The 26,467-nt window shown below is 66.0% G+C and overlaps 1 protein-coding gene across 5 annotated transcripts; it reads left to right on the top strand.

Moving 5' to 3' along the window:
- Positions 1-905: 905 nt before the first annotated feature.
- Positions 906-25,510, top strand: Nfic (nuclear factor I C). Of its 5 annotated transcripts, none has more exons than XM_040737856.1 (10): positions 906-981; positions 10,788-11,319; positions 18,981-19,052; positions 19,605-19,679; positions 19,757-19,880; positions 20,067-20,191; positions 21,170-21,295; positions 21,553-21,737; positions 23,225-23,301; positions 25,346-25,482. In XM_040737856.1, the coding sequence occupies exons 2-9, from the start codon at positions 10,902-10,904 to the stop codon at positions 23,273-23,275; spliced, it is 1,176 nt and encodes a 391-aa protein (XP_040593790.1). In that variant the 5' UTR covers positions 906-981; positions 10,788-10,901; the 3' UTR covers positions 23,276-23,301; positions 25,346-25,482. The 5 variants fall into 5 exon arrangements, with proteins under 5 accessions (XP_040593790.1, XP_040593789.1, XP_012978461.1 ...); XM_040737855.1 differs by lacking the exon at positions 906-981 and adding an exon at positions 1,362-1,409; XM_013123007.3 differs by lacking the exon at positions 906-981 and adding an exon at positions 4,682-4,816 and having other exon boundaries at positions 21,185-21,295.
- The last annotated feature ends 957 nt before the right edge of the window (positions 25,511-26,467 follow it).

Below are 26,467 nucleotides of genomic sequence, written 5' to 3'. Positions count from 1 at the left end.
GGCTCTCGCAGAGCAGGCTGGCCGCCTGCTGTGTAGACGGGGATGGCCCTGAGCTCCCGACGGCTACCTGACCTGCGGGTCACCGAGGCCTCCCGGGGGCTGTGGGGCGCGCGCCCCGGGCGAGCGCAGTGCGGACCCCGTCAGGCACTGCGGCCCTCCTCGTCGCAGTTCACAGCGTCTGCGCAGGTTCAAAGCCCGGGCTCTGCAGCTCTTGACCCTCTGTGCACGCTTTTCTTCATCCATGACACGGACGCCCCCCCCCACCAGTGTGCCTCAGGCGGGTACATGGGATCAGTGCGTGACCAGGCTGCAGCCGGGCCCCAGGCCCACCCCACATTCAGCTTGTTTCGTGCTTTGCTCAAGGCTTGCTCTGCCAGTCACCACCCCGGGCCTCAGTTTCCCCGTCTGTAAAAAGGAGGGTGATGAGTTGGTCTCAGGAAGTGGAAGTAGGAGGACTGGGAATTCAGGGTCATCCTTAGCTACCCATGGACTTGAGGCTAGCCTGGGCTACGTAGACCCTGCAGGCGCGCACCGTACCTGCCGCCTGGCCCCACTTTACAGATGTGCAAGCTGAGGTCCGCGCCAGCGTGTACTGGCCGCAGTGCCCGGGGCGCTGCGAGAACGCAGCTCCTCTCTGCAGCACCCCACCGGCGTGCCCGGCCTGTGCTCCCCAGACTGCAGCCCCGCACCCCCGCGCTGCCCCTCCCGCTCTGGGCAGCCGGCCCTGTCTCAAGTCGGAGGCCTGGAGCACTGTGGACGGAGTCTCATGTGCCGGCGAAGGCGGAGGAGGCTCACAGACATCCCCCTGTCTCCGCGGGGACTCCAGGCTCAGCTCAGGCTCTGCCCAGGGCTCCCGAGGGGCCGAGGCGGCCCTCAGGGCGAGCCTGGGGGCGGGGCTCCCGGCCACGCCCCACGCTGCCTGTCTGACCGGGGTCCCGCACCCCCGGGCCCCGTCCCGGCCCCCGACAGCACCACGGAGAGGTGACCGCCCTGCGCGCGCCCCGGGGCTTCCTGCGCGCGGGGAGGGGGGGCGCCCCGCGCAGGGTCCGGCCACCCGCGGCCCGGGGCCGGGCGGGGCCGCACCTGTCGCTCCCCGCCGGCCCGGGGGCGCTCGTCAGCCGCGCTGCGCGCGACCAGGAGTGGCCCGCACGCGTGTCCGCGCCGCCCGCACGCGTGCAGGAGCGCGCGCGCGCCGCGGAGGGCGGCCCGGCGGCCGGGGATGCAGGCGCGGACGCGGGAGCCGCGGCAGCCTCGGTCTGCAGCCGAGGACCGGCCGGAGCCCGCGCGGGGGGCGGCGGGGCGGCGGGGGGCGGGCCGGGGGAGGGTCCGCGGGCGGGGCGGCCGGCTCCCCACGCGCCTCCCCGCGCGCCTCCCCGCCGGCGGCCGTCGCCTCGCCGCACCGCGCCATGGTACGTCTCCGCCCCCGTCCCCGCTCCGCGCGGGGGCTCCCGGGGCGCCGCGCGGGGCCGGGGCGCGGGGCTGCGGTTTGGGGGGGGGGGCGGCCGCGTCCTGCTCCGCCCGCCCGCCCGTCCGCCCTCGGGGCGGGGCCGGGCCCGCGGGGAACCCCGAGCGCGCGGCGGGGACGGGGCGGGCGGGGGGCGAGCGAGCGGCGCTCCCGTGCGCCCCCGCCCCCCGCGCCCGGGGCTCTCGGCGGCGCGCGCAGCTTAGCGGAAAATGGCCGCTCTGCGGGCGCCCCGCCCACCGCCGCTGTCCGCAGCCCCCGGCACCGCACGGGGGGGGGGGCTGCGCCGCAGGCCGCGCTGCGCGTGCGCGGGAGGAGGCGCCGCGCCCCGGGGCCGCCGAAGCCGCCTCCTCGGCTGCCCGGCGGGGATCCCCGCTCGGTGTCAGCGCTCCCTGCCGGTTTCCAAAAATAGGTCCGCACGGCCTCCGCCCCTCACGCCGCCGTGGCCGCTCGGGGAGGGGAGCCCGGGGCTGCCGACCACAGGGCTCGCGGCGGCCCCGCCTGCCCGGCCCGACCTCGCCCTTGGGCCCACACGAGGCCGCGGAGCTCCGGGGACCCGCCAGCCCCGTGTCGCACTGCAGCGGGCCCTGAGGGCGTCCGGGGTCCCAGAGTGAAGCACGCTGGGAGCTGTAGTCCCTTCTCACAAGTTTGTTTTGGGGGAGTCGGGGGCGTGGCCAGGGTGGAGCCCCGCCCAGAATCCCCAGTGAGGGGCTGAGGGCGTGGCCGCGTGGAGTCCCGCCTAGGAGCCCCAGCGAGGGGCTGGGGGCGTGGAGCCCCGCCCAGGATCCCCAGCGAGGGGCTGGGGGCGTGGAGCCCCGCCCAGGATCCCCAGCGAGGGGCTGGGGGCGTGGCCTGCCCTGTCCACAGGCAGAGTCCCTCCTTGCTGTCCTTGAAGGGTCCCACCCCGGCCTGCCGCCGTCGCCCCGCAGCCCGGTTGTAGCCGCTGTGCAGTCAGAGGGTTCGCACTGGCGTACCAGTGTCTTCCTTTAAAGCTGCCCGTCTGCCCGGCATTCTCCAGGTGCAGACAGCAGATCCTGAGTTCAAGGCCGTCCTGGGTTCCACGGGACCCTGGCTGAGAAAACCCACACAAAAAGAAAGCGAAACTCTGAGCTCGGGCTGAGTTCTCCAGCGGGGTCTGTGGTTGTGGCCTCAAGCAGGGCTGCCTGTTCCCTGGGTCACTGTGACTTGTTTCGGCCAGCTGCAGTTGTTGGAAAACAGGGAGTCTGAGACACCCTGTCCCCAACTCCCACCGTGCTGGGTTAGTGACAGCAATCCCCCAGTGGGGGGACCCTACCTGGGTGGCCCTTGGAGATAGCTCCAGAGATCCCGGCCCCCAGCTACCGCAGGTTGTCCCCGCCGAGGTCATGGCTCGGCTGTCCCTGTTGGACTTGGCGCTGTCTCACGCTGTTGATGTTAAGGCTCATTTTGGTGGCCACCTCCCCTACCTCAGCGCTGCTGTGTTAGGGGCAACAAAACAAACAAAAACAATGTATTTTTTCTGAGACAGCATGTAGCTCTGTAGACCAGGCTGGCCTACAGAGATCCGCCTGCCTCTGCCACCCGAGTGCTGGTGTGAAAGGTGTGTGCCACCACCGCCTAGCTTAATTTTTTTTGTTTGTTTTTGTTTTTCAAGACAGATTTTTGTGTAGCTTTGGAACCTATCCTGGAACTCACTCTCGCTCTGTAGACCAGGCTGGCCTCGAACTCACAGAGATCCGCCTGTCTCTGCCTCCTGAGTGCTGGGATTAAAGCCAGCTACCTAGCTTAACTTTTTTAAAAAAAAGATTTATTATGTATATAGTGTTGTGCCTGCAGGTCAGAAGAGGGCACCAGATCCCATTAGAGGTGGTTGTGAGCCGCCATGTGGCTGCTGGGAATTGAACTCAGGACCTGTGGAAGAGCAGCCAGTGCTCTTAACCTCTGAGCCGTCTCTCCAGCCCTAGCTTAACATTTATACTTAGTTTTTATATCTATGTATGTGTCTTTGTGAACCATGTGTGCAGCAGAGGCCAGAAGGGACCGTCGCGTCCCAGGAATGGAGTCACAGACGGTTGTCAGCTACCATGTGGCTGCTGGGAACCAAACCTGGTCCTCTGCGTGGGCAGCCTGTGCGCTAACCACTGAGAATCTCGCCAGAATCCTCGCTTTCTATGCGTGTCTCCCCCAGACTGGGTTTCTCTGTGTTGTTTTGGAGGCTGTCCCGGATGTCGCTCTGTAGACCAGGCTGGCCTGGAACTCACAGAGATCCACCTGCCTCTGCCTCCCGAGTGCTGGGGTTAAAGGTGTGCACCGGGCAGTTTTTATGTTTAACCAGTGGGTCATATGCTGCCGAGATGCAAGTCTAGTGTCCATCTGAGTCGCCCGCCGCACCCCGTTCTGTCATTGCAGGTGTCTGTGTCTCTGCAACACAGCAGGGAAACTGAGGTGCAGAGTGACTAAGCTGTTGGCCGGGGCAGAGCCACACCTCCATACACACTACACATGTTGAGCCGGAACCCAGGTGGCCTGGGTCATCCCTCTCGCCTTCAGTGAGCAGTAGTGTGGGAGTCCAGCCTGGGGTCCTGCAGGGCACCCTCCTCGGGGAGGACCACCTGCTTCTCGGGCTCCTTCTGGCAGTGTAAGGGAAGCCCCGTACTGCTCTCCTCCTCCTAGCTGGCACTAGGTGGCTTGGGGTAACAAGTGAGGCGTAGGGACAGCCGAGGGGCACAGATGGGGTGTGGGGGCATCCTGGGGCACAGGTGGGGTGAGGGGCAGATGGTGTGGGGGCATCCTGGGGCACAGGTGGGGTGAGGGGCAGATGGTGTGGGGGCATCCTGGGGCACAGGTGGGGTGAGGGGCAGATGGTGTGGGGGCATCCTGGGGCACAGGTGGGGTGAGGGGCAGATGGTGTGGGGGCATCCTGGGGCACAGGTGGGGTGAGGGGCAGATGGTGTGGGGGCATCCTGGGGCACAGGTGGGGTGAGGGGCAGATGGTGTGGGGGGCCTCCTGGGGCACAGGTGGGTGTGGGGGGCAGATGGGATGTGGGGGGCAGCCGGGTTTCAGCCCCATCTCTTCCTGGACCCGTTTGCTGCGTCCTTGCAGCCTGAGCGCAGATGGGCAAGTTTGGGGGGAGGGGCACTCGGGGGTCCGAGGGCCACAGTTTGTTTGTTTGTTTGCTGTCGGCGATTTCTTTGAAAGTTGGATGCGGGCGGCGGGGAGGGAGCGGGGGCGGGCGGGAGGCGGCGCGGGGCGGGGAGGACGGCGGAGGGAGGAGCGGCTGCAAAAATGACTCAGTAAGTTCGGCGGCCGCTCGGCCTCTGCGCCTCCGGTGCCAGCGCCCCGGGATGTATTCCTCCCCGCTCTGCCTGACCCAGGTACGGACCCCGCGCTCGCCCGGCCCCAGCCCGCACCCCGGCTCCACCTGGAACCACAATTTTGCAGACTGGAACCTCCCCTCCGCAGCGGGGGTGGGAAAAAAAAAGGCGCGCGTCCGGCTTACCCACCCCCTTCCAGGCCAGGGTGTTCCTGGCATGGACCTGGGGTGCGGGCAGCTTTTGAGATAGGGATCCCCTCCCCGATAAGCTTGGCTGCGTGCTTGGAGCCCTGTGTTCTGAGCCCCCACTTTGATTTGAATTGGTTAACTGTTCTTGGGACTGTCTCCTCCTGGCTGGATGTGGGAGGGGGAGCTGGCGCCCTCCCCAAGCCCTCACCCTTTGCCCCCCAGGAAGCCTGGGGTTCTCTCCAGATGGAAAAACTGAGTGTCCGCAGGAAGCCCCCCACCCACCCATGGGACAGATCTCGGGGTTCCCTGCTGCACCTTAGGTCTCCCCGGCTGTGCGGGAACGAGACACCCCCTCCGTGCGAGCTGTTGTTCGCGGGTCCCCAGTTTCCCGGGTGGCCCCCCAACTGGCAGTGCCCCCTCCATTTCAGGCCCACGTGTGCGCGCGGGGGGGAGGGGCGCACGAAGTTGGCGCGCGGGGGTGGGGGGAAGGAGCGGCCTTGCCGGTGTCCGTCGCGGGTCCCCCCTTCCTTGGTTCAGCTCCCCCCCAGCTCCGCATTGATTCTTGAATTATTGAGCGGAGCAGGCGCTGCCAGGCAGCTAGCGGGAGGAGCAGAGGCCGGGCTGGAGGAGGAGGAGAAAGAGGAGGAGGCGGTGGCGCGGAGGCAGGGGACTGACCCACACTGCGGGCTGCTTACGAGGTAGCCAGGCCAGCACCTGCCCTGCTCCTCCCCTCTGACCTGGTTCCAGCATCTGAGATGACTTAGGGAGGGTCACAGCCATCCTGCTGGGGACTCCCTCTAAAGAACCCCAACTGTCGCTGCCCCCTCTAGGATCCCAGGCCTTTCTCTTCCAGCTCCACAACCCTCTCCTGAGTTTTTGCTGTGTGACCCTGGCCTCAGTTTGCCCCAAGAGAAACACAGTAGTCTCCAAACTGTTCCGTGCGAGGCTGGGGGACCGTGATTGTCCCGCGTCCTGAGAAGCTTTCCAGGGGCTCAGTTGCTTTCACCAGGGAAGGCCCAGGTCTCGGACGCGGCCCCGGGGGTCCCCTGTTCCTGCCAGCCCCCTCCAGCTTGGCTAGAAGAGTTCTCTGTTACCCCGGGGAGACCTGTGTACGGAGGGAACCCCAGCCTTCTCTACCCAGAGTTCCCTGGTGACCTTGGATAAAGGCCTGCCCCTCCACAGGCCTCAGTCTCTGTTTCAAGCAAGATTTGGGGAGGGGGCACCCCACAACTCAGGGCAGGCATCACTTGGTTACCCGCCAGACCGCCAGTTGGGATGGGATTGCTGTGTGGCCGCAGGCAGACTCTTAAGTCTCTGTGTTGACTGCTAGGCTTGGTGACCGCGAGGTCTGAGGCAGACGTGGCCGGCTGGAAGGCAGCCTGGGCACGTGGAATTCCCCGGCCTGGCCTTCTGGAGACCGGCCTGCATCCAGGTTGCTGCCGGGAGCTGGGGGTGGGTACAACCCCAGGGCTGGCTCGGGCCCAGGGAGCTTACTGTGTGTGGCCTTGGCCTCAGTTTCCCCATAGGAGGGTGTGGGTCCTGTTGTGGGGAGCCCAGTGCAGCGGGCCAGAGAGGAGGGGGCAGAAGCTGAGCAAGATGGAGGGGACCCCCGCCCCTATGATGTCCCATTCACCGCTTTCCTGCCCAGATGGCACCTGGCACCCCAGAGCCCCTGAGTCCCAAGTGTGGGCTCTCTGCTCCACCCAAGCCCAGGCTGGGCAGGGGTCTCAGCTGTAGGGGCTCGGCGGGACCCCAGGAACAATGCTGCAGCCCCCCAGCCTCCCCATCTTCTGGCCCTGCCCCCACACGGCACTCAGAGTGTCTGCCTTGACTTGTCCCTCTGTCTTTCTCCTGTCTCTCCTCTGTCTCTCTGTCTCTGTGGCTCCCCTCACCCAGCCCTCCCGAATTGGCTAATTTTACAGCCAGGGTTCAGCCTGAAATAACTCCTTTGCTGATCCGACCGGATCCTACCGGGATCCTGGCCCGGGGCGGGGTTGGCTGGCCCTGATGTCAGCGCTGATGCCAGGGCCACCAGGTGCCCGGGAGGATTCTGGGAGCCCCGTGGGTCCCCTGTCCTGTCTGGTGACTCAGGCCCCTTTACTCTTGCAGAGAAGCAGCCGTTAGCCGAGGCAGCCTCCCCCTCCTTCCCTCCTTCCCGCCCTCCCGCCCCATGTTAGTTATTCCGGGTTTGGGGCCAAATCCCTGTTGGCTGAGGTTAAGGATTCCCTGGGCCTGGGCTGAGGCCACTTCCCTCCTCCATTCATTCCTCCACATGGCTTGGCTTCTCTCTGCTGCCATCCTGGCAGTGGGGAAACTGAGGCAGCCCAAGGCACCTGACACTTAGGGTTTCATTCCAGGGGGGGCTGGGTGGATCAGAGAGGGTGAGAAGTGTCCCCAAGCGGCACACTGTGGGCTGGGTCCCTGATGTGTCCTCGTCCCTGTCCTCACGCCCGTCCCCTCCGCCCCCTCCTCGCTGCAGAGAAGGTGTCTGTGCCTGGGCCGAGGCCTGTAAATCAGGGAGCTGGATTCTGGCGAGTCAGCGTTCTAGCCTCTCCCGCGGCGGCCACCGCCGCTCCCTCCCCAGATCTTCCCGCAGCCCTGCACAGACTGGAGCCTCCTGCTCTCTCCTGCCCCCCCCCCAGCTCTGCGCAGCCCCCTCCCCGGTGCGGTGCGGGCGCAGGGATCCACCAACCACAGCTGGCTCACTGCCCTCCATCCCTGGATAGGGGAACCCTCACATCAGCCCAGAGCCCCAGTGGCCAGTCAGCTTGGGGACATGGTGCGGATATTTCTTATGTGCTGGATATAGGGTATGGTACACAGTAGGAGCTTGATAAATGCTATCAGACATGGGGTGGCACACAGTAGGTACTCTATAGACATCCATTGCTTGGTAAGTGGCTGTTGGTGTGTCATCTTACACAGAATAGGGGAGACAGGGTCCTGCGCCCCGTAGGCTGCCACACGCGTGGTCCAGACCTGGTGAATGCTGCGGCCCTGGCCCACGGCTTAGCCAGGAGGCTTCTCACAGCTTCCTTCCTTCTGTTGCCTAAGTGAAGCAGACTGGAGGTGGGCGATGGGGACAGTGGCGACCCCCAAACATAAGGGCACAAATGGGTATCAGAGGCCACCCATAGGTGTCTCATCAGTGGGGTCAAGGCTGTGGCCCCATGGACTGCCTGGACCCGTATCTAGCCCTTGATGGGATGCTGGGATTCAAACTGGGGTTTCACAGTGCCCCCCCCAGTCCAGTCTTAAGTCTGACCAGACGCTGGTGGCTGCTGGGGTGTGTGATAACTTAGGGTACATGCATAGGGCTACTTGGAAAGAAGCAGATAATATAAGATCCTCCAGGTTGCTGGGCAGTGGTGGCGCACGCCTTTAATCCCAGCACTCGGGAGGCAGAGGCAGGCGGATCTCTGTGAGTTCGAGGCCAGCCTGGTCTACAATGCTACACAGAAAAGCCCTGTCTCAGAAAAAATAAATAAGATCTACCAGGTGCCACACACCTGTGATATTGGTACTCAGAAGTCTGAGGCAGGGGGGTTATCATGAATATGTGACCCTGTCTCAAAAAAAATCATATTTGTGACATAAGATTGAATGGAGAGGAGGGTCCACAGGGAGCTGGATGAGTGTGGGAGTGGGGGGTAAGCCCCTCCTCTGTCCCCCGCTCCTGCCCCAGGACCTTTGCACTGGCCAAGCCGTCCCTGTACCAGGAAACTAAGCGCTCAGCAAATGCAGCTCCCTCCCTGACCAGACAGCGGCCAAGCTAGGGAGGGGACATGATCACTATCCTAGGCAGGTGATCAGGATTCTAGACAGTTCCTGGGTGTTCTACCCCTCACCAGCCACGTGGGAAGGGGATTGGGATTGGACCTTTAAAGAATGCCTAGGAGTTTGGAGGGAGACATGGCCATCACCTGTGATGAGGGCTGTGCGTTTGGGGGTACAGTTGATGGCCCCAGACTCAGAGGGCTGCCCCCTTCATGGGACAGGCCTGGTTACCATCCCCCTGCATCTGTGAGGTCTTGTCTCCCCTGGCGGGGGAAGAGCGTGGCCACATTGAACCAGGCCTGACAGCTAGGGGCCCTGGGGACAGGGGGGCATCTGGGGCGCTGGAGATGGGGCACTGGGGACGGGGCATCTGGGGCGCTGGGGACGGGGCGTCTGGGGTGCTGGGGACAGGGCGTCTGGGGTGCTGGGGACAGGGCGTCTGGGGCGCTGGAGATGGGAGGGCGCTGGGGATGGGGCACTGGGGACGGGGCGTCTGGGGCACTGGGCGTCTGGGGCACTGGGCGTCTGGGGCACTGGGGAGGGGGGGGAGCTGGGGACGGGGCGCTGGGGACAGGGCGTCTGGGGCGCTGGAGATGGGGGGGCGCTGGGGACAGGGCGTCTGGGGCGCTGGAGATGGGGGGCGCTGGGGATGGGGCGTCTGGGGCGCTGGGGATGGGGGGCGCTGGGGATGGGGCGTCTGGGGCGCTGGGGATGGGGGGCGCTGGGGATAGGGGGGCGCTGGGGATGGGGCGTCTGGGGCGCTGGGGATGGGGCGTCTGGGGCACTGGGGATGGGGCGTCTGGGGTGCTGAGGACAGGGCATCTGGGGCGCTGGGGACGGGGCGTCTGGGGCGCTGGAGATGGGGGGGCGCTGGGGACAGGGCGTCTGGGGCGCTGGAGATGGGGGGCGCTGGGGATGGGGCGCTGGGGATGGGGCGTCTGGGGCGCTGGGGATGGGGTGTCTGGGGCGCTGGGGATGGGGCGTCTGGGGCGCTGGGGACGGGGCGTCTGGGGTGTGTCGTGGTCAGGAGGATTCTCTGCCTAGTCCTGTGTGACAGAGGGGCACGGAGGACAGGGAGCATGGCCAGCAGGTCTATGACCCGGTCACTTGCTGTTTACCTTCTGACCTTGCTGGCCAGCTGGGGCCACCGGTGACTGATGTGGGCACCCACCATGGTCTACCCCGGGGGTGGGACCCAGGGAACAGTCACAGATGGGGCTCAGCGGGCAGAGGTTCTTAGGGTAGATTCAGAGACAGAACTCGGGGTTGCAACCACTGTCCCTCCCTGGCCACCACCACCCGAGAGTCACCCTCCATCCACTGTGCCGCCCCAGCCCCACTGAAGGCCTGTGGCCTAGTTCCTGTCTGTGTCTGCTCTCACATGTCAGTTAGAATCCTGACTCAGGAAGAACCCCGTTTCCCAAGGCTAGCCCAGTCCCCCGTCTCCTCCCCAGCCTCAGCAGCCAGCATGGGGGAAGGGCAGACGCACCCCCCCCAGGTCCAGGCCACAGCTGTTCCAGTGACTCACACCTCAGAGGACATTGGCCTGGGGGACCGGGTGGCCCGGCCTGGCCTTCTCCAGCTCACCAGCTATTTTCAGAGGTTTGGTAATAGGTGCCACTTGGCATCCTGGCTCTGGGGTGCGGGGCAGGTGCAGTCCGGGGGGTGGGGCCTGCTCAGTGAGCTGGGGGGTCCGGAGGAGACCCCTGACTCAGAACCATGACAACAAACAAGCCAGCAGCCTGTCGCCTGTCTCCTTGAGGCCCTGTGGGGACCTTGGGCAGATCTTGGCAAGACTTGGGCCTCAGTTTCCCTATCATGACACAGGTTGTGGGGCTCTGGGGGTGCTTCCTTAGTCCCCAGCAGTCACCCACGCCCACCGTGTGAGCGATGCGAGGCCCCGCCCCTGAAGGTGCTGTCCCCCGCAGGGAGACATTTACAGGGTTTCATTTACCCTCAAAACCCTTGCTCTCGGAGTCTGAGGATCCAGCCCTGACGTTCCCGGGATCCCTGTCTGGGTAGCAGGTCTGTTTTCACCGAGCCTCAGTGTCCCCGCCTCTTCGCAGGATGAGTTCCACCCGTTCATCGAGGCGCTGCTGCCACACGTGCGCGCCTTCGCCTACACGTGGTTCAACCTGCAGGCGCGGAAGCGCAAGTACTTCAAGAAGCACGAGAAGCGCATGTCCAAGGACGAGGAGCGCGCGGTGAAGGACGAGCTGCTGGGCGAGAAGGCCGAGGTGAAGCAGAAGTGGGCGTCGCGGCTGCTGGCCAAGCTGCGCAAGGACATCCGGCCCGAGTGCCGCGAAGACTTCGTGTTGGCCGTGACCGGCAAAAAGGCCCCTGGCTGCGTGCTCTCCAACCCGGACCAGAAGGGCAAGATGCGGCGCATCGACTGCCTGCGCCAGGCCGACAAGGTGTGGCGCCTGGACCTGGTCATGGTCATCCTGTTCAAGGGCATCCCGCTCGAGAGCACGGACGGCGAGCGGCTGGTGAAGGCGGCCGCCTGCGCCCACCCTGTTCTGTGCGTGCAGCCGCACCACATCGGCGTGGCTGTCAAGGAGCTGGACCTGTACCTGGCGTACTTCGTGCGTGAGCGTGGTAAGTGAGGGCGCGTGCGTGGGCAGGGGCGGGGCGTGGGCAGGGGCGCGGCTGTGATGGGGTGTGGCCAAAGGAGGATGGCCTGGTAGGGGGCTGGTCCTGATGGGGGTGGGGCCGTGGGCAGGGTGGAGCCATCGTTGGGGTGTCCGCCTGAAAGGCGCTGGTGCTGGGCTGTGGTCACGGGTCGGGCCGTGGTCACGAGTGGGGCCGTGGTCAGGGGTGCACCTTGGCCGTGGTCAGGGTCATGGTCGGAACAGAGTCCTGCGTTGTCAGGGGCGAGGGTCATGGAGCTGGGCCGCGGTGTGGCCAGGGTCGCGGTCAGGTTCACGACCATTGTCCCAGGCAAGGTCGTGTTTAGGGACGAGGTCCGGGGCTGGCACGTGGTCACGGCCAAGGGGCGGGGCCGTGGGAGCCACAGTCAGGCCATCAGGGCTGAGCCTCCGTGTGTGCCTGTCCTGCTTCATGCGGAGCCGTGAGCAGACCCGGGGGCTGGCTGCCACCTGACCCGGCCTGGCGCCAGGGGGAGCGGGGATGTGAGCCTGGTGTCTGTCCACAGACCTGGGACAGTGGTGTGACCCGGACAGCTCCGACCCCGAGGGGGGAGTGGGCGGGGCTGTGGGCAGGGCCACTGCTCACTCAGGTCTACTTTGAACCGGAGTTGGAAGGACCCGGACCTGTCCCTGCCTACTGCCAGCTGATGCTGAATGCGAAGCCCTTCCACATGGGTGGGGACGATCGTGGCTGAGTTTGAGCTGTTCAGGGAGGCAAGACTCCGCGTGGTCCTGTGGGATGCAGGAGACCGAGGCAGGGGGATGGCTGTGAGCTGACAGAGGCCCATGTTCCGCGTGCGAGTCAGCTGTGGCAGCCGCCCTGCCCACCAGGGCCTTAGAACTCTCCGGGCAGGGGTTGTCCCGGGCGCCCGCATGGGTCGCCCCTGATAACCCACGTGCGTGGCTCAGAGGACAGCCCTGGGCCCGGGGTCGCTCCCGGCTGCCATCCACCGCTCCTCGTGAAAGTCTCTGCACCCCGAAAGCCTCCGTCTCCGCCGATGCAGCAATCCAAGGCCAACCGAATCAGAAAAGGCCCAGTTAACGGGCGCGGTGCCCGGGTGACCCTGCAGCCCGATAGAGCAAAACCACGGGTCTGTTCTCTGGGGGCAGCTTACACTCCCTGGGGGGGGCCGTCCTGGGGGAGGGGACATCATGGGGGGCTTCCTGAGATGCTGCAGGGTTTGGAGAGAGATGGGGAGGGGCTGGGGCGGAACTCCCCCCGGAACACTGTGCCTCGGTTTCCCCTCAGCCGTGTCACAGCGTTGGGGGAGCCCTGACCTTGAGCCGGCCGCAGAGGCCCCAGCCCCGCCCCGCCTCCTGTCAGCCCCCAGCAGCGAGGGCGCTCACAGGCTGTGTTGGGGTGGCCATGGCCAGGGTGCGGCCCGGGGGTCCCAGTCTCTCCCTGCCTCCTTGGAGCTGCTGTCTGCTGTGTCAGCACGATCCGCAGCCTCCTCCTCTGCCCAGTGAGGGCGGGGCCTCCGGGTCCTCTGCCCAGTGAGGGCGGGGCCTCCGGGCCGCCCGAGTTCCCGCGGTCACCCTGGCCAGCCACCTGCATCCCTAGAAGCTGGGGCGAGCAGAGGCTGCCAGTTGGCCGTGTGACCCAGGCGCGTCCGTCCGTCATCCCCTTTGTGCTTAATTTCTTTATCTCACCACCGGGCACCAAGGGAGTCGCCAGGAATCCCTCAAAACAAAAACCAGAACAGAACCTACTGAGACCAAGGTGCAGCCAGCCCGGGCCATTCCTGTCCAGCCCTCTGCCTTTCCAGGGCGCCATTTCCCAGAATGCTTTTCCCTAGCGGAAACCCCCGAGCATATTTCAAAACCCTAACTCACTCCCAGCCTGCGGGGGTGGCCGCAGCCTTTGATCCCAGCACTCGGGAGGCAGAGGCGGGAGCATCTCTGTGAGTTCGAGGCCAGCCTGGGCTACAGAGCTACACAGAGAAACCCTGTGTTGAAAAACCAACAAAATTCCCAGCTCCTGTCTCCGTCAGTCTTGGGAGGCCTCCGGTTGCCGGCAGCACAGCTCAGGCCTCCGCCCCCACCTGGGCCACCATACCCAGTCAGCGAGGCAGAAGCCAACGAGACAGGAAAAGACAGAGTCAAAATTGTCCCAGGCCGGGCGGTGGTGGCGCAGCCTTTAATCCCAGCACTCGGGAGGCAGAGGCAGGCGGGTCTCTGAGTTCGAGGCTGGGCTGGACCTCCCAACAATAACAGCCTCCAAACAATACAGAGAAGCCCTGTCTCGTAAAAGAAAACAACTGTCCCCGACAGCCCTGCCTGGCCGCCAGCATCGCGGGCCCTGGAACTGGAGAGGTCGCCAGACCATCCCTGTGCTCGCCCCTGCCTGAGCCCCGTCCCCAGTTCCTCAGGCCGGGCCTGGCTCATCTGGCTCCTGAGCCAGCAGGTAGGGGTCCCGCCCTGCCCCAAGTGTCCCCAGCGCGGCGGGGACGACCCTGCTCGCCCCGTTATGCTAAACACCGGGGTGGCAGAGCTTGAGCCGACCTCTTGGGGGGCACAGGGTCAATGTTGGGTCTGACAGTCACCAAGGAACGGAAGAGTGCCATGGTTTAGGGTAGCGCCCGGGCTGGCCCAGGGTTCTGTCCCTAGACCCCTGAGTTCAGGGCTAGCCTCTGCTACATACTAAGCTCAAGGCTGACCTTGTCTCCAAGGAGGAAGTGGGGACCCCGAGAAAGTCTGAGGAGAGCCTGCCAGGCTGGGGGAGTTGGGTGGTCAGGGGTGCAAAGCCAGGAGATAGCGGGGCGGGGCGGGCAGAGTCGCCCAGGCTCCCGGGCCTGGCCTGCTTCGCGGGAAGGAGTCTGGGAAAGCTGGGCCAAGGGAGCGGCGGCTGCCAGCCCGCGCCCTGCCCCCCCTGGCAGCCCGCGAAACCCGAAGCGCGGGCGGGCACGGTGCCAGGGGGGGAGGGGTGCCAGGCCCGCCCGGGCCGGCAGCTGCCAGCCCAGATGGTGCCCACGTGCTCGCCAGGGCCAGACTCGCTTCCCGCCCGCAGCCACAGCCACGGGTGGGCGCGGCGGGTGTCGGCGGGGCACTCTGGGCGGGACTGCGGGCTGGCCCCGCCCCGGCCCCGCCCCGTCTCCCCATCTCCGGGGAGGGGTCGCCGAAGCACAGATGGTGTCACTCGTGTCATTGGGCTCCAAAGAGCCAGAGCTGCGGCCGGAGCCGCAAACTTGGGGCTGGAGAGACGGCTGGGGGGGGGGGGGCTGCTCTTCCAGAGGACCCGGGTTCAATCCCAGCACCCGCCCGGCGGTGGCTCCAGGGAACCCGGCACTGTCGCGCAGACGCGCGTGCAGGCAGCACAGGTGTGCGCAGGATAAAAGGTGTACGTGTAGAAACTGCCAGACTTGCCATGTAGCCGAGCTGGGCCGCGGTGACGCAGCCGACCCCGGTGGCCCGCAGAGACAGGGCAGGCCCCCCCCCCCCCCCCCGGGGCGTGCTGTGCAGCCCCGGGCTTGAACGTCTGTCCCCGCCATCCATCGCCTCGCTAACCCGCAGAGGTGCCAAACGCCGCCCCTGCTGTGACTCCTCGTCCCGGCCCCACCCTGCGCGGGCCGGAAGTCACCGTGGTGGGATTTTCCCCCGCAATGATGGACGTAGGAAGTCAAGACCAGATGGAGAAACTGAGCCCCGCCCCGCCCCCAGAACGAGGCCACGCCCTCGCAGCTGACCTCGTTTGGGGTTTCAGGTCCTGTCTCAGGTAGCCCAGGCTGGCCTCAGATTCGGGATCCCCACAGCCCCCAGCCTCAGCTTCCCACACAGGGGGAACCCATTCCGGGGTGAGCATGCGCATTCGGGGCAGTCCGCCCCATTTCCGGAGCGCCAGGCCCTGGGTTCTAGGACTCTCCGTGGAGTGGCCCGGGCTTGCTGAGGACCCCCGGGCCACCCGTGCCCGCCCCGTGCGGGCTCGCCCGGCCCCAGCCCCGTCCGCGTGCCGCTGCCAGGGCTGGGGGACTCGAACCCACGCCGCGGCTGCCGGGGCGGGGGACTCAAACCCACGCCGCAGGTGCCGGGGCTGGGGACTCGAACCCACGACGCAGCTGCCGGGGCGGGGGACGTGGCCACGGGTCCGCTCCAGGTGTCCGTCCGTCCGCGCCCGGGCCCGCCCCGCCCCCGCTCCCGAGCTGAATGGGCCCCTTGTTCCTGGCCACACCCTCCCCCGGGGTCACTCTGGGACAGACCCCAGCCGCAGACCGCTTAAAGGGCCAGCGTCGCCAGTGTGGGCCGGGCCTGGGCTTCGCACGGCCCGAGCCTCAGTTTCCCGGTGGAGGCGGAGGGGGGAGGGCGCGGGGGCCGGGAGGTCAGCGCGTAGCTGCGCGCTCTCGCCGTCTGGGCTCAGTCCTCCGCTCTGAGCAATGGGCCGGCTCTGTGGACGGGAGGGGCCGCGCCCCTGCTGCCCACCCCCCCCCCCGCCCGCAGCGCAGACTCCCCGGGCCGGTCCCCGCCGGATGCAGCCGCCCGTCCCCGGTCCCTTATGTAACCGGGTTACGCAAGGACAAGGCCCAATTACATAAGGCGGCGGGGGGGAGGGGCTTAAAGGGGCCGCGTCCCGGCGCCCCCGCCTCGGCCTCCCCGGGCCGCCTGCGGAGAGTCTGCCCTACTGTGTGCCGGGCGGGCAGTCCGCGACGGAGAGCCGGGCGTGGGCGGGGCGCGACTGCCCGCAAGCACCAGGACCCGAGTTCAAATCCGAGGCCCGGCGGGGCCTGGGGCTGCGGTCTGGGGGCGCAGGACGAGAGGCCCCAGCTGCGGTGCCCTCTGACCCCTCACCAGCCTCAGGTCTGGCCCACGCGAGCGATGGGGTGACGGGCCCCGCATTTACCATGCGCCTTCTGTATACCCAGCGCGGAGGAGACCCCGTGGGTGGAGCAGCGGGAGGGACGCAGGGTAGAGCAGGAGGGGCAGGCACTGGGGGCCTGCTGGGGGCGGGGGCAGGGGCAGGGGGCGGGGCAGGGCCCACCCGGTGCTCTCCAGCGCCCCTCGTAGGCGCGCGCATGTGAGCCTCGCAGGACCCAGACTGCAAACAGTCGGTGCCAACTTGGTGCTTCACGAGACAGGAAACCAGAGGGAAAGGGTTGAAACTCGAACCCAGGATGCTCCAGGCCGGGTCGCGGGGAGGGCTGCGGAGAGTGGGGTCATCGGCTGACAGCGGGGGAAACTGAGGCCCGGGAAACCCGGAGAGCGCCTCAGCGAAGAACTCACTCACAGCGTGGGTGTGGACCCTTGGCTGAGTTGTGCGAGCCCAGGCCGAGTGCGCCCCCCTCTCCCCCATCGCCACCCACGGGGACGGGGTGTGGCCAGAGATCCCCAGGGAGGGGCTGTGGCGTGGGCTACAGACGTCCAGCTCTTGGCAACTGCCACTGGAGACCCCGTGGCGGGGACGAGCCGGCCCCACCCCTTCTCCCTCGGCCTGGGGGCGTTTGTTCTGCGCCTGTTCCGTGTCCATGCCGTGGCTCTCACGCCTGTGCACCCACTGTGTGCTCGGGGAGGGAGGGGGAGCCTGCACGGGGCGCGTGTGCCTCCTCAGCACGGAGCCTCTTCCTAGGTAGAGGCGCTGGGCCTGCAGCCCCGGCGCGGGCTTCTGACCCGCGACCCCGGAGCCCCCTCAGTCGGCTTTGGGAGCCCCCGGGCCGAGGTCTGGCTCTGGCCCTCTGGGGCCGCAGACGGAATCCGGGGGCGGGGGGGGGGACGACGGGGAAGCCAGGAACCCGGGAGTGTAAACACGGGTTATTTTCAGCGCCTCCCGCTGCGGGTGACACATTTGACTTTGGAGAGGACTAAGGTTCTGTCTGGTATTTTTAACTAACATCGCGCAGCCCAGGGCCACGGGTGACAGGACCACGGCGGCACTGCCAGGCTGGGTGAGGCCCAGGCCATGACCTCCTGGTCCCCACCGTGACCACCTGGTGTCCCCACCGTGACCACCTGGTCCCCACTGTGACCACCTGGGGTCCCCACCGTGACCACCTGGTGTCCCCACCGTGACCACCTGGTCCCCACCCCACCGTGACCACCTGGTCCCCACCGTGACCACCTGGTCCCCACCCCACCGTGGCCACCTGGGGTCCCGACCCCACCGTGACCACGTGGGGTTCCCACCGTGACCACCTGGGGTCCCCACCGTGACCACCTGGGGTCCCCACCGTGACCACCTGGTCCCACCCCACTGTGACCACCTGGGGTCCCCACCGTGACCACCTGGCCCCCCGTACCCCAGTTTGGCGCCTGCAGTTTAACCTCAGGCATGTGAGGCCACTGTACCCTGCACCGGGGTCCCCGTCGGAGTCACCCGACTTGGGGAGGGTTTGGCTCTGTGTCCCTAACCAGATGGCCCTCCCCAGCCACAAAATGGCCGCCCAGGCCACAAAAGCATCTGGAAGCCCCAGGAAATGGCCGCCCAGTTGCTGATGTCACCAGACAGTGCCTCCCAGGCCGCATACACCAGGTGACCAGGTCCCGGTGTCCCCCGGGGGCCTGGGCTCCGCCGCCAGCCAGGGCAGGGCCACAGCAGCCCTGGGGCGGCCCGCGGAGTCGGGAGGATCCCGGGAGGACTCGGCGGGAGGAGGCCTTGGCGCTGGCCCAGGCCGGCTGGAGCTGGCAGGCGCAGGGCAGCCGGGAGGTCACCCCGCCCAGCCGCGTCCCCGGGCCCGTCTGCAGCGCGGTCTGGCTGCAGCCCAGCGGGCTGGGGCTGGCGGGAGAGCAAGGGCGGCGTGGGGCGCTCTTCTGATGCCAGCGCTGCGCAGTGGGGACGAGGGTGGCCTGCGCCCCGTGCGTGTGTGCGGTGTGTGCGTGCAGTGCGCGCGCGCGTGTGCACGTGTGCAGTGCGAGCACGTGTGCAGTGTGTTCGTGTGTGCATGTGTGCAGTGCGCGTGTGCATATGTGCAGTGCGTGTGTGAGTGCACTGTGCAGTGCATGCGCGTGTGTGCAGTGTGTTCGTGCATGTGTGTGCACTGTGTGCAGTGCGTGTATGCATGTGTGCAGTGCGTGTGCATGCATGTTTGCGTGTGCGTGTGTCCGTGCGCGCGCGCGCGCGTGTGTGTGTGCAGCAGGCGTCACGTGTGCAGGGAAACCAGCGAGGGGTGGGCAGCGACTGCAGGACGGAGCAGCGTGGAGCGGAACCGGATGTGTGGGCTGAGAAAGGGGATTTCCAGGACGGGCGAGCCTGCCCACGAGGCATGCCGGGAAGGACGTGGCGGCCATGCTGCGTCTGCAGGCGAGGACGGCGGTCCGGGGGGATGGGGCAGCACACACAAAACACAACTAACTGCCACCGCCTGCTCTCGGGGCCGGGCAGGCTGCCCCTGGGGGCGTGGTCAGGGAGCCCCGCATAGAAACCCCAGTGAGAGTGGGGGCGTGGTCGGGATGGTGGCTCCGCCTAGAATCCCCAGTGATGGCTGAGGGCGTGGTCAGAGTGGTGGCTCCGCCTACTCTAGTGAGGTTGCGGCGTGGCCAGTATGGAGCTCCACCCACCACCCACAGTGCGGGCTGGGACGTGGTCGTGGCGGAGCTGGGCTCCCCCGACGCCTCGGCCCAGCAGGGAAGCTGAGGCCCAGGTTGGGGGCGTGGCGCCGCCGGGCTGTCACCGTTTTGTCTCCTTCGCAGACGCAGAGCAGAGCGGCAGCCCGCGGACAGGCGTGGGCGCCGACCAGGAGGACAGCAAGCCCATCACGCTGGGTGAGCCTGCCCGCCCGCCACAGGGCCCCGGGGAGGGGCGGGGCCGGGTGGAGCGCCGCCCAGAATCCCCAGGGATGTTTGGGGGCGTGGTCAGGGTGGAGCCGCGCCCACGGCTCCAGGGAGGGGCGGGGCGGAGCCCTCCAGGGGCGGGCGCACAGCTGTTCCCCCCTTCCCGGTCGTGCCCGGGTGGTGCCGCGGGCTCCTGACCCTGTCCGTGACCCCAGGTCGCCCAGTCGCTTCCCACCCCTTCCAGCCACATGGGGGAGGACCCCATTCTCGGGGCTCCCCAGCCCCGGAAACGACCCTGGTGGCCGCTGTACAAACAGGAAACGGGGGGCGGCCCTACCGCCACCTGGGTCCGCAGGAAGCGGGCGGGCGGAACAGTTCCCGGGGAGCTCAGGGCCAGCCCGAGCCGCCGCGCTCGCGCGTGTGCACTGTGCCGCCCCCTGGGGCTGCTCCCGCCTCGCCCGGCGGGGCTGCGCACTTAGTTCCGGGCTGCGTAGTACTCCGCGCCCCACGCCGCCCGCCGACCCCGCCCTCCCTGCCCCGCAGACACCGCGGACTTCCAGGAGAGCTTCGTCACGTCGGGCGTGTTCAGCGTCACGGAGCTGATCCAAGTGTCCCGGAGTAAGTGTCTGCACGGCGGGGGCGGGGCGGGGCCGCAGGCGGGGCGGGGCCCACCTGACCACGCCTGCCCTCCCCAGCGCCTGTCGTGACCGGAGCCGGGCCCAACTTCTCCCTGGGAGAGCTGCAGGGCCACCTGGCCTACGACCTGAACCCGGCCAGCGCCGGCCTGCGGAGGACGCTGCCCAGCACCTCCTCCAGCGGGTAGGTGCCGGCCCTGCTGGGCCAGCCTCGGGTCCCGCAGATCCCTCCAGACATTCCCGCGGCGGTGGGCCGCTCACAAGCTGTGCCTCCGTTTCCCCGTCTGTAAAATGAGCTTGGCCCTGGTGTCCCCTCGCCTCTGCCCCGAGGTTCCCGTCTCCGCGTGGTAACCGCTCTGCACGCCTTCAGGAGCAAGCGGCACAAGTCGGGTTCCATGGAGGAGGACGTGGACACGAGCCCCGGCGGCGACTACTACACCTCGCCCAGCTCGCCCACGAGCAGCAGCCGCAACTGGACGGAGGACATGGAGGGAGGTAGGGACCCGCGGTGACGGAGCGGAGGCGGTTGGGACTACAAGTCCCGACGGGCTTTGCGCGCTCGCCCGGGAAAGAAGCTGGGCTTAAGTCGCAAGCCCTTGTGGGAGTTAGAGTCCAGCTGTGTGTTCCCTTCCACTAGACTAGGTTTCCCACCAGGAGCTGCGGGGGCGGGGCCAGAAGGAAGACGCAGGTTCGAGTCGCGGGGCCTCCTGGGAGTTGTAGTCCGGCCATGTGCTCCCATCACTTAGACTGGCTATCCCAGCGGGAACTTGAGTCTGTAATAACCCAGCCCGAGTCGCGGGGCCTCCTGGGAGTTGTATACGGATACAGCGTGCTAGTGCCGCTCTAGGGTGCCCGGAGCCTTGCGCATTTCTTCCCCCTCGAGGGCTCTGGAAGCGGTGTACTGGCCGCTTCTGTGAACCGCGGCGCAAAGGGGTGGATTCTGCCATTGCACGACCCTGGCGTGACCTCAGCGAGTGGCCAGGGTGTGGCTGGGGAAACCGAGGCCAGGGCGGCCGTGCCGCGCCAATCGGCTTAGTGGCCTTAATGAGTTGGGGGCAGTCTAGACAGAAAAGCAGGGCGAGTCCCGGGACCTTGGTAAGCAGCCTGACGTGGCGGTCCAGGGGGGGCGGGGGGGGCGAGCGCAGGGTGGTGACAGCAGACGCAGGCAGTACCCGCGACCCCCCAGCACTTGGCGGCTGAAGCAGGGGGATTGCCATGAGTTGGAGACTAGTCTTAGCAAGTGGGGCAGGGTATGAGCTCCTGAGCCCTGTGGTCAGAACCAACCCCGGGATCCCCACGGGACCAGAAGTCTCTGAGGACAGGGGACCCTCAGATGCCCGTTCCTGGCTGCGTACTCGTCCACTCTCCCCGCTCCTGACCCCTCCGCGCTCCCACTGAGAGCCTTGGGCTTCGGGACAGGCTACGTTACTCGCTGCCCCTCAGACATGGAGACTCTGGCCCCCTTCCTCACAGGCATCTCCTCCCCAGTGAAGAAGACAGAGATGGACAAGTCTCCCTTCAACAGCCCATCCCCCCAGGACTCCCCTCGGCTCTCCAGCTTCACGCAGCACCACAGGCCGGTCATTGCCGTGCACAGCGGTGAGTGTCCAGGCAGGGAGGTGGCGAGGAGGGGATGGCTTGTCCTGGGGCAAGGCAAACCAGAGGGAACCCCACTGCCAACTGTAGAGCGACCTGGCTGCGTCGGAGTCAGCTGGCTGTGGCCACCCTGCTGCTCTCTCGTGGGGCATCGTGGGGTTGGGGGCAGTCCCGTTGACCCTGAAGTCTGCCCCAGGCGGGGCATCGTGGGGGTTGGGGGCAGTCCCGTTGACCCGTGCCCACCCGCACTGTGCCCACAGGGATTGCGCGGAGCCCTCACCCGTCCTCGGCACTACACTTCCCTGCGACGTCCATCCTGCCACAGACGGCCTCCACCTACTTTCCCCACACGGCCATCCGGTACCCGCCGCACCTCAACCCCCAGGACCCACTCAAGGATCTGGTGTCCCTGGCCTGCGACCCGGCCACCCAGCAGCCTGGACCGGTGAGTGGCTGGCTCAGTCCTTCCTCTGCCCCAGTCAGGGTGCGGTGGAGCCCAGGGGAGGGTGGGGCAGCTGCTGTCCCCTCTGCCAGTCCAGTGGCTCCAGGGGGTCTTCAAACCCCAGTCCCAAGGGCCAGTAAAATCCAGGCCCAAAAGGCGTTAGCACGGTTTGTGCAAAGGACAAAACATGTCTGAGATTCAGAGCATTTGGGTGATGAGGCAGGAGGATTGCTACAAGTCTGAGGCCACCCTGGGCCTCGGTGACAGAAAGAGCGTGTGAGACTCGGGACTCTCCGATTTGGCTCTTTGGGAGACTCCGGGTGAAGGACTGGTGTGAGGTGTCGCCACCTGGAAGGGACTCTAGGCGAGGGCGAGACTCCAGCAGAGCCCAGGGATGCATCTGAGCAGATGGACCCAAGAGATGGCGTCTGTCCTGTGGGTCCCCGCCCAGAGCCACTGCCCCCCACCAGCTGCCCTTGGAACCTGCAGCCTCCACAGTCATCGGTCCCCACACTGGCTGTGGTGTAGATGCACCCTTCCCTTCCACACAGCTCATGGCCTGCGCCACCTCTTTGTGCCTCAGTTTACACACCTGTAGCATAAGTCAGTCTCTAGACTCCCCTACTGAGGGCTGGGGGCATGATCAGGGTGGAGCCCCACCTAGAATCCACCAGGGCGAGGCTGGGGCGTGGCAAGGGGTGGGACTTAAGTCTCCTTTTCCCTTAGGGCTTTATTGCTGTCCCCTCTCCCTTCCTGCAGCCCGCAGCTGTCCCTCCCTCTGCTGCTCCTGGTGGGGTGTGAATGGTCCGTGTTCTTCTTCTGAGTTGTTTTAGTGGGAGGTTGGTTTTTAGAGACAAGGTTTCTCTCTATTGTTTTGGAGCCTGTCCTGGAACTCGCTCTGTAGACCAGGCTGGCCTCAAACTCACAGAGATCCACCTGCCTCTGCCTCCCGAGCGCTGGGGTTAAAGCTCCATGTTGTTCTTTTGTGACCGAGACAGATGTTAGAAGCAGGGCATGGAGGCACGGGACTGTCATCGCAGCATTCAGAGTGCTGAGACAGAATGATTGCAGGTTCTAGTCTAGCCTGGTCTGTAGAGAGAGACTCTGCCTCAGAAATGGATACCACAAGCTAGCTAAATGATAAATAGATTTGTGCAGACACCCTGCCACCCCACTCTCCACAAAGGGAATCAATAAATAAAACGTCCTTAATAATTGATGGGCGCCGCCAGCCTGGCCACAACTGGCCCTGAGTAATTCACGGCTGGCCTTTGATTATTAATATTTCACTCGTTGCCTCAGCCCGAGGCTGATGCCCCACCTACCTAGCACGTAGGGACCCCAGCCGGGACCCCCCGGGTCCCCAGGACCCTCAGAGTGCACCCTGGAGAGCTGTGAGGACCGCAGCTGGGAAGGGAAGACTGTGTGACCCTCTCTGGCCCCCGTGCCCTGGTGCTGCTAACGGGCTCTGGTCTCTCTCCTCCCCACAGCCTGCTCTCCGCCCGGCACGTCCCCTGCAAACCGTCCCTTTGTGGGATTAGGACGGAGGGATCCTCTTGCGGGACAGGTAGGGGCCCGAGAGGCCGGCTGGGGGGCGGGGGGTGGGGCAGAGGGGCCGGCCAGGGGTCAGGGACAGCAGGCCCCGCTGGCCACTGCCCGCAGGGACTCGCTGAAGCCAGCCTCTCATTCCTGACCCGGGCCTTGAGCCCACCCTGTGGGTGTGAGGTCTCCTGAGGCAGAGCACCCAGGGTCACACAGGATGTCCCCAGCTGCGGTCCCATCCCAGTCACGAGAGAGTCCAGAGCACGAGCAGAGGCAGGAAGTTCAGGTGCCAGGCGAGGCCCAGAGAGGCAGGCGGTTGTCTGTGGTTGCACAGTGCTGTGAAGTCGCTGGGATCTCACATTCCTCACGGCTGCCGTGCTGGCCTCTGCAGCTCTCCAGGGTCCTATAAGAGGCTCAAGGAGCCCCGTGTGTGATTGGACTGCAGGGGACAGCCAGACAGCCCATCTGTCCGTCCGTCCGTCCGTTCTGAGCCTGCCTCTCGCTCAGAACACCCCGCCCCGTCTCTAGTCGCTTGCTGGGTCACTGAGGCCCTGGCCTCTGCCTCTCTCTCTGCGCCCATGAGTCCAGAATGCCCCGGGAAATGGGGGGCTCCCTCTGCTTCCTCCTCTGGCTCCAGGCTGAAGTGTAGTGACTCAGCGACCGGGCCTGGCCCACAGAGGACACGGGGACTCTTTGTGGCTAGACAAGGGCGAGCTGGCGTGAGGAGGACGTGGGGCTCCTCACGCACTGACAGCCACAGAAGGCTGTAGTGGGGGGGAGCACAGACGGGCTCCCTGAGGCAGGAGGGGGCAGGGGTTATAGGGTGGACAAGATCCGGACCACCCCCACCTGGGAAATCAGGAGGCTGCCAGTGTGGGCTTCCCCCCCTCCTCCAGGCCCCTGCCTTGGCTCTGGGCCTCAGCTCTTTCTGCCCAGTCAGCACTTCCTGGCTGTCTACATTGTTATTCCTGGCTCAGCCTCTCCTGGCAGCCTGGCTCCCTCCCTGCCCCCATCCGTACACCGAGACCTTGGTCCCCCCACCCCACCCCGGACCCTCATAACAAATAACCCCAGGGACTGAGGCCCTGGCTGCCTCCCACTGCCTCGGTCCCCCCCTCTGTCGGCATGGCAGGCTCTGGGTCCCCAGGGAAGCCGCAGTCCAGCACCAGGCCAGGGTCACACCCCAGCCTGTCTGGTTGCCAACGGAAACCAGACATGAGGTAAGGGACACAGGAGGCTGAACTTGGCTGGGGGCGGGCCTACAGAGGCGCTGCCTCTCAGGCCACCCTGCCCCGCCCCCCTCATGAGGCCCCAGGCAGGGACCCCTCTTGCTGTAGTTATTGGCGGGACTTCGCCACAGGCCAGTCCAGACTCCCAGGACACTGCTTGCTGATAACCAAGTGGCCTTGAAGCCAAACCAATCCAAGCTGGTTCTTGTCCACCTCTGAGCCCAGCCAGCAACTTCATGGCTGACGGGGGTAGGGCGTGACTGCTAAAAAGACAGATAATCCCAGTGTGGCGGCAAAGCCGGCACTGGGGCAACTGAGGCAGAGTGATAAGTTCAAGGCCATCCTGGGTCCACAGGGAGTTCTAGGCTAGCTTGGTCTAATAATGAGCCACAATTGGAGCCTCCCATGCATGCCCCTTTCACAGCCTCCACCACGAACCCCAGGGTAGAGTTGAGGTAGCAGAGCACACAGGACGCGTGACATCCACAGCCTTACTGTAGTCACACTGAGGGGTCTCTGATGTCACCTGGGACTGCCTATGCCCAGTCCTGCAGGAGATGTGCTTGCACCGCGTCCCTGCGCGCATGAGCGCCTGGACCGGTGCTGCGAGTCTGGCCTCACACAAGATGCGCTCCCCGAGTCTGAGACCACAAAGGAAGTACTTACACGTCACACAGGACATACTTGTCTCTGACGACTCGCCGGGCATAGCGTCTCTGAAAGGGGCGTCTGACGTGTGTCCTGGGATCGTGGTCTGCATACAGGGGTCTCTGAGGTGCGGGGGTGGGGGGGCAGCTGCTCACTCCTAACACCCAGGTTCTCTCTCCCTATCTCTGCCAGTCCTGGTACCTGGGATAGCCGAGTTCGCCCTCCCAAGTCTCCATCGCCGGGGGAGTCCCGGAGGTTATGGCCCAAGCCTGCATTTTCAGTGGAAAATTAGAATGAGCGAGAAGCTCCCTGCCGACTCCCAGCAACTGAAAAGACAGACATACAGGAGGAGAAAAGGACAAAAAGGAGAAGAAAGAAAGAGGAAAACCTTCCCAACCAAGACAAAAGGTGGGCGCGCTGTGGCTCCTGCTGCTGATGGGCAGCTGCCTGCAGCCCCTCTGCGCCCCGAGGACCACATCACCCCCAGACCTCTGCCCCAGCCACCAGCGCCAGCCTCGGGGGACCTCCGCTGGCCGTCCCCACCGACGGCGTTTGCCAAAGACAGGAGGCTGGAGGCGGTGCTGGCGGAGGAGGTGGATGCGACCCCAGTGTCGGCAGCAGAGTCCTGGAGAGCACGGAGCTGCCCAGCGCTGGCCCTGCTGGGGACAGATGTGCCACAGGTACTTTGGGACCCCTGGGAGGGTCCTGTCAGCCTCTGCCTCGGCCCTCTGGTCCCCTCTCCTTGTGGACCTCGTTTGGAAGGACACATCTCTCTATGCAATTTGTCCCCAGCCCCACCCCGGCATGAGATGCCACGCAGCTCCCGCCCCGCCTCCTCTCACACGTGGGAAGTGTTAGCACTTTGAGAGACAGAGGTGGGGAGCCGGGACCCCCACGCCGAGGCCCCCGGAGGCGGGAGGTGCCGCGAACTAAGTGCCTAACCCCTCCGCCCACCCGCCGACCCCCTCATCCATCAGGGACACAGTGGCCAGGGCAGCCCACCTCGTCCCCATGCTCCTCATCGCCACGCCCTCCAAGCTAGAGAGATGGGACCCCAGGGATGCGGCTGGGCATCCCCAAGCCCAGGCTGGGGCTGTGTGCTGTCCCCACCCGTCTGCCAGTGCCTTACTTCCTGGAGACCCGCCCTGGGGGCCTCACTGCAGGGGGATATACCCCTTTGCACTTTGACCCCCTGATGATGTGAGGCCCAGCACAGGGACCAAGAAGGCTGGTGGAAGTGTCTTTCAGACCCGGGTGGAGGGCTCTTCGAGTGATGGGCGACCTAAAAAACACTAAGACGGGGGCGCGAGACAC

This window comes from Mesocricetus auratus, unplaced genomic scaffold (assembly GCF_017639785.1).
Source record: "Mesocricetus auratus isolate SY011 unplaced genomic scaffold, BCM_Maur_2.0 Super-Scaffold_100676, whole genome shotgun sequence".
NCBI lineage: Eukaryota > Metazoa > Chordata > Mammalia > Rodentia > Cricetidae > Mesocricetus > Mesocricetus auratus.
The sequence above is the reverse complement of the archived record's forward strand: the minus strand, read 5'-3'. Positions and strand labels throughout refer to the sequence as shown.

What these genes read in the sequence shown, in the direction of transcription:
- Nfic (XM_005083250.4), top strand. Translation starts at nt 4,787, where the DNA reads ATGTATTCCTCCCCGCTCTGCCTGACCCAG. An exon ending in CCCCGCTCTGCCTGACCCAG is followed by an intron (nt 4,817 to 10,787) that starts GTACGGACCCCG and finishes GCCTCTTCGCAG; the next exon opens with GATGAGTTCCACCCGTTCAT. An exon ending in CCCAGCACCTCCTCCAGCGG is followed by an intron (nt 19,881 to 20,066) that starts GTAGGTGCCGGC and finishes GCACGCCTTCAG; the next exon opens with GAGCAAGCGGCACAAGTCGG.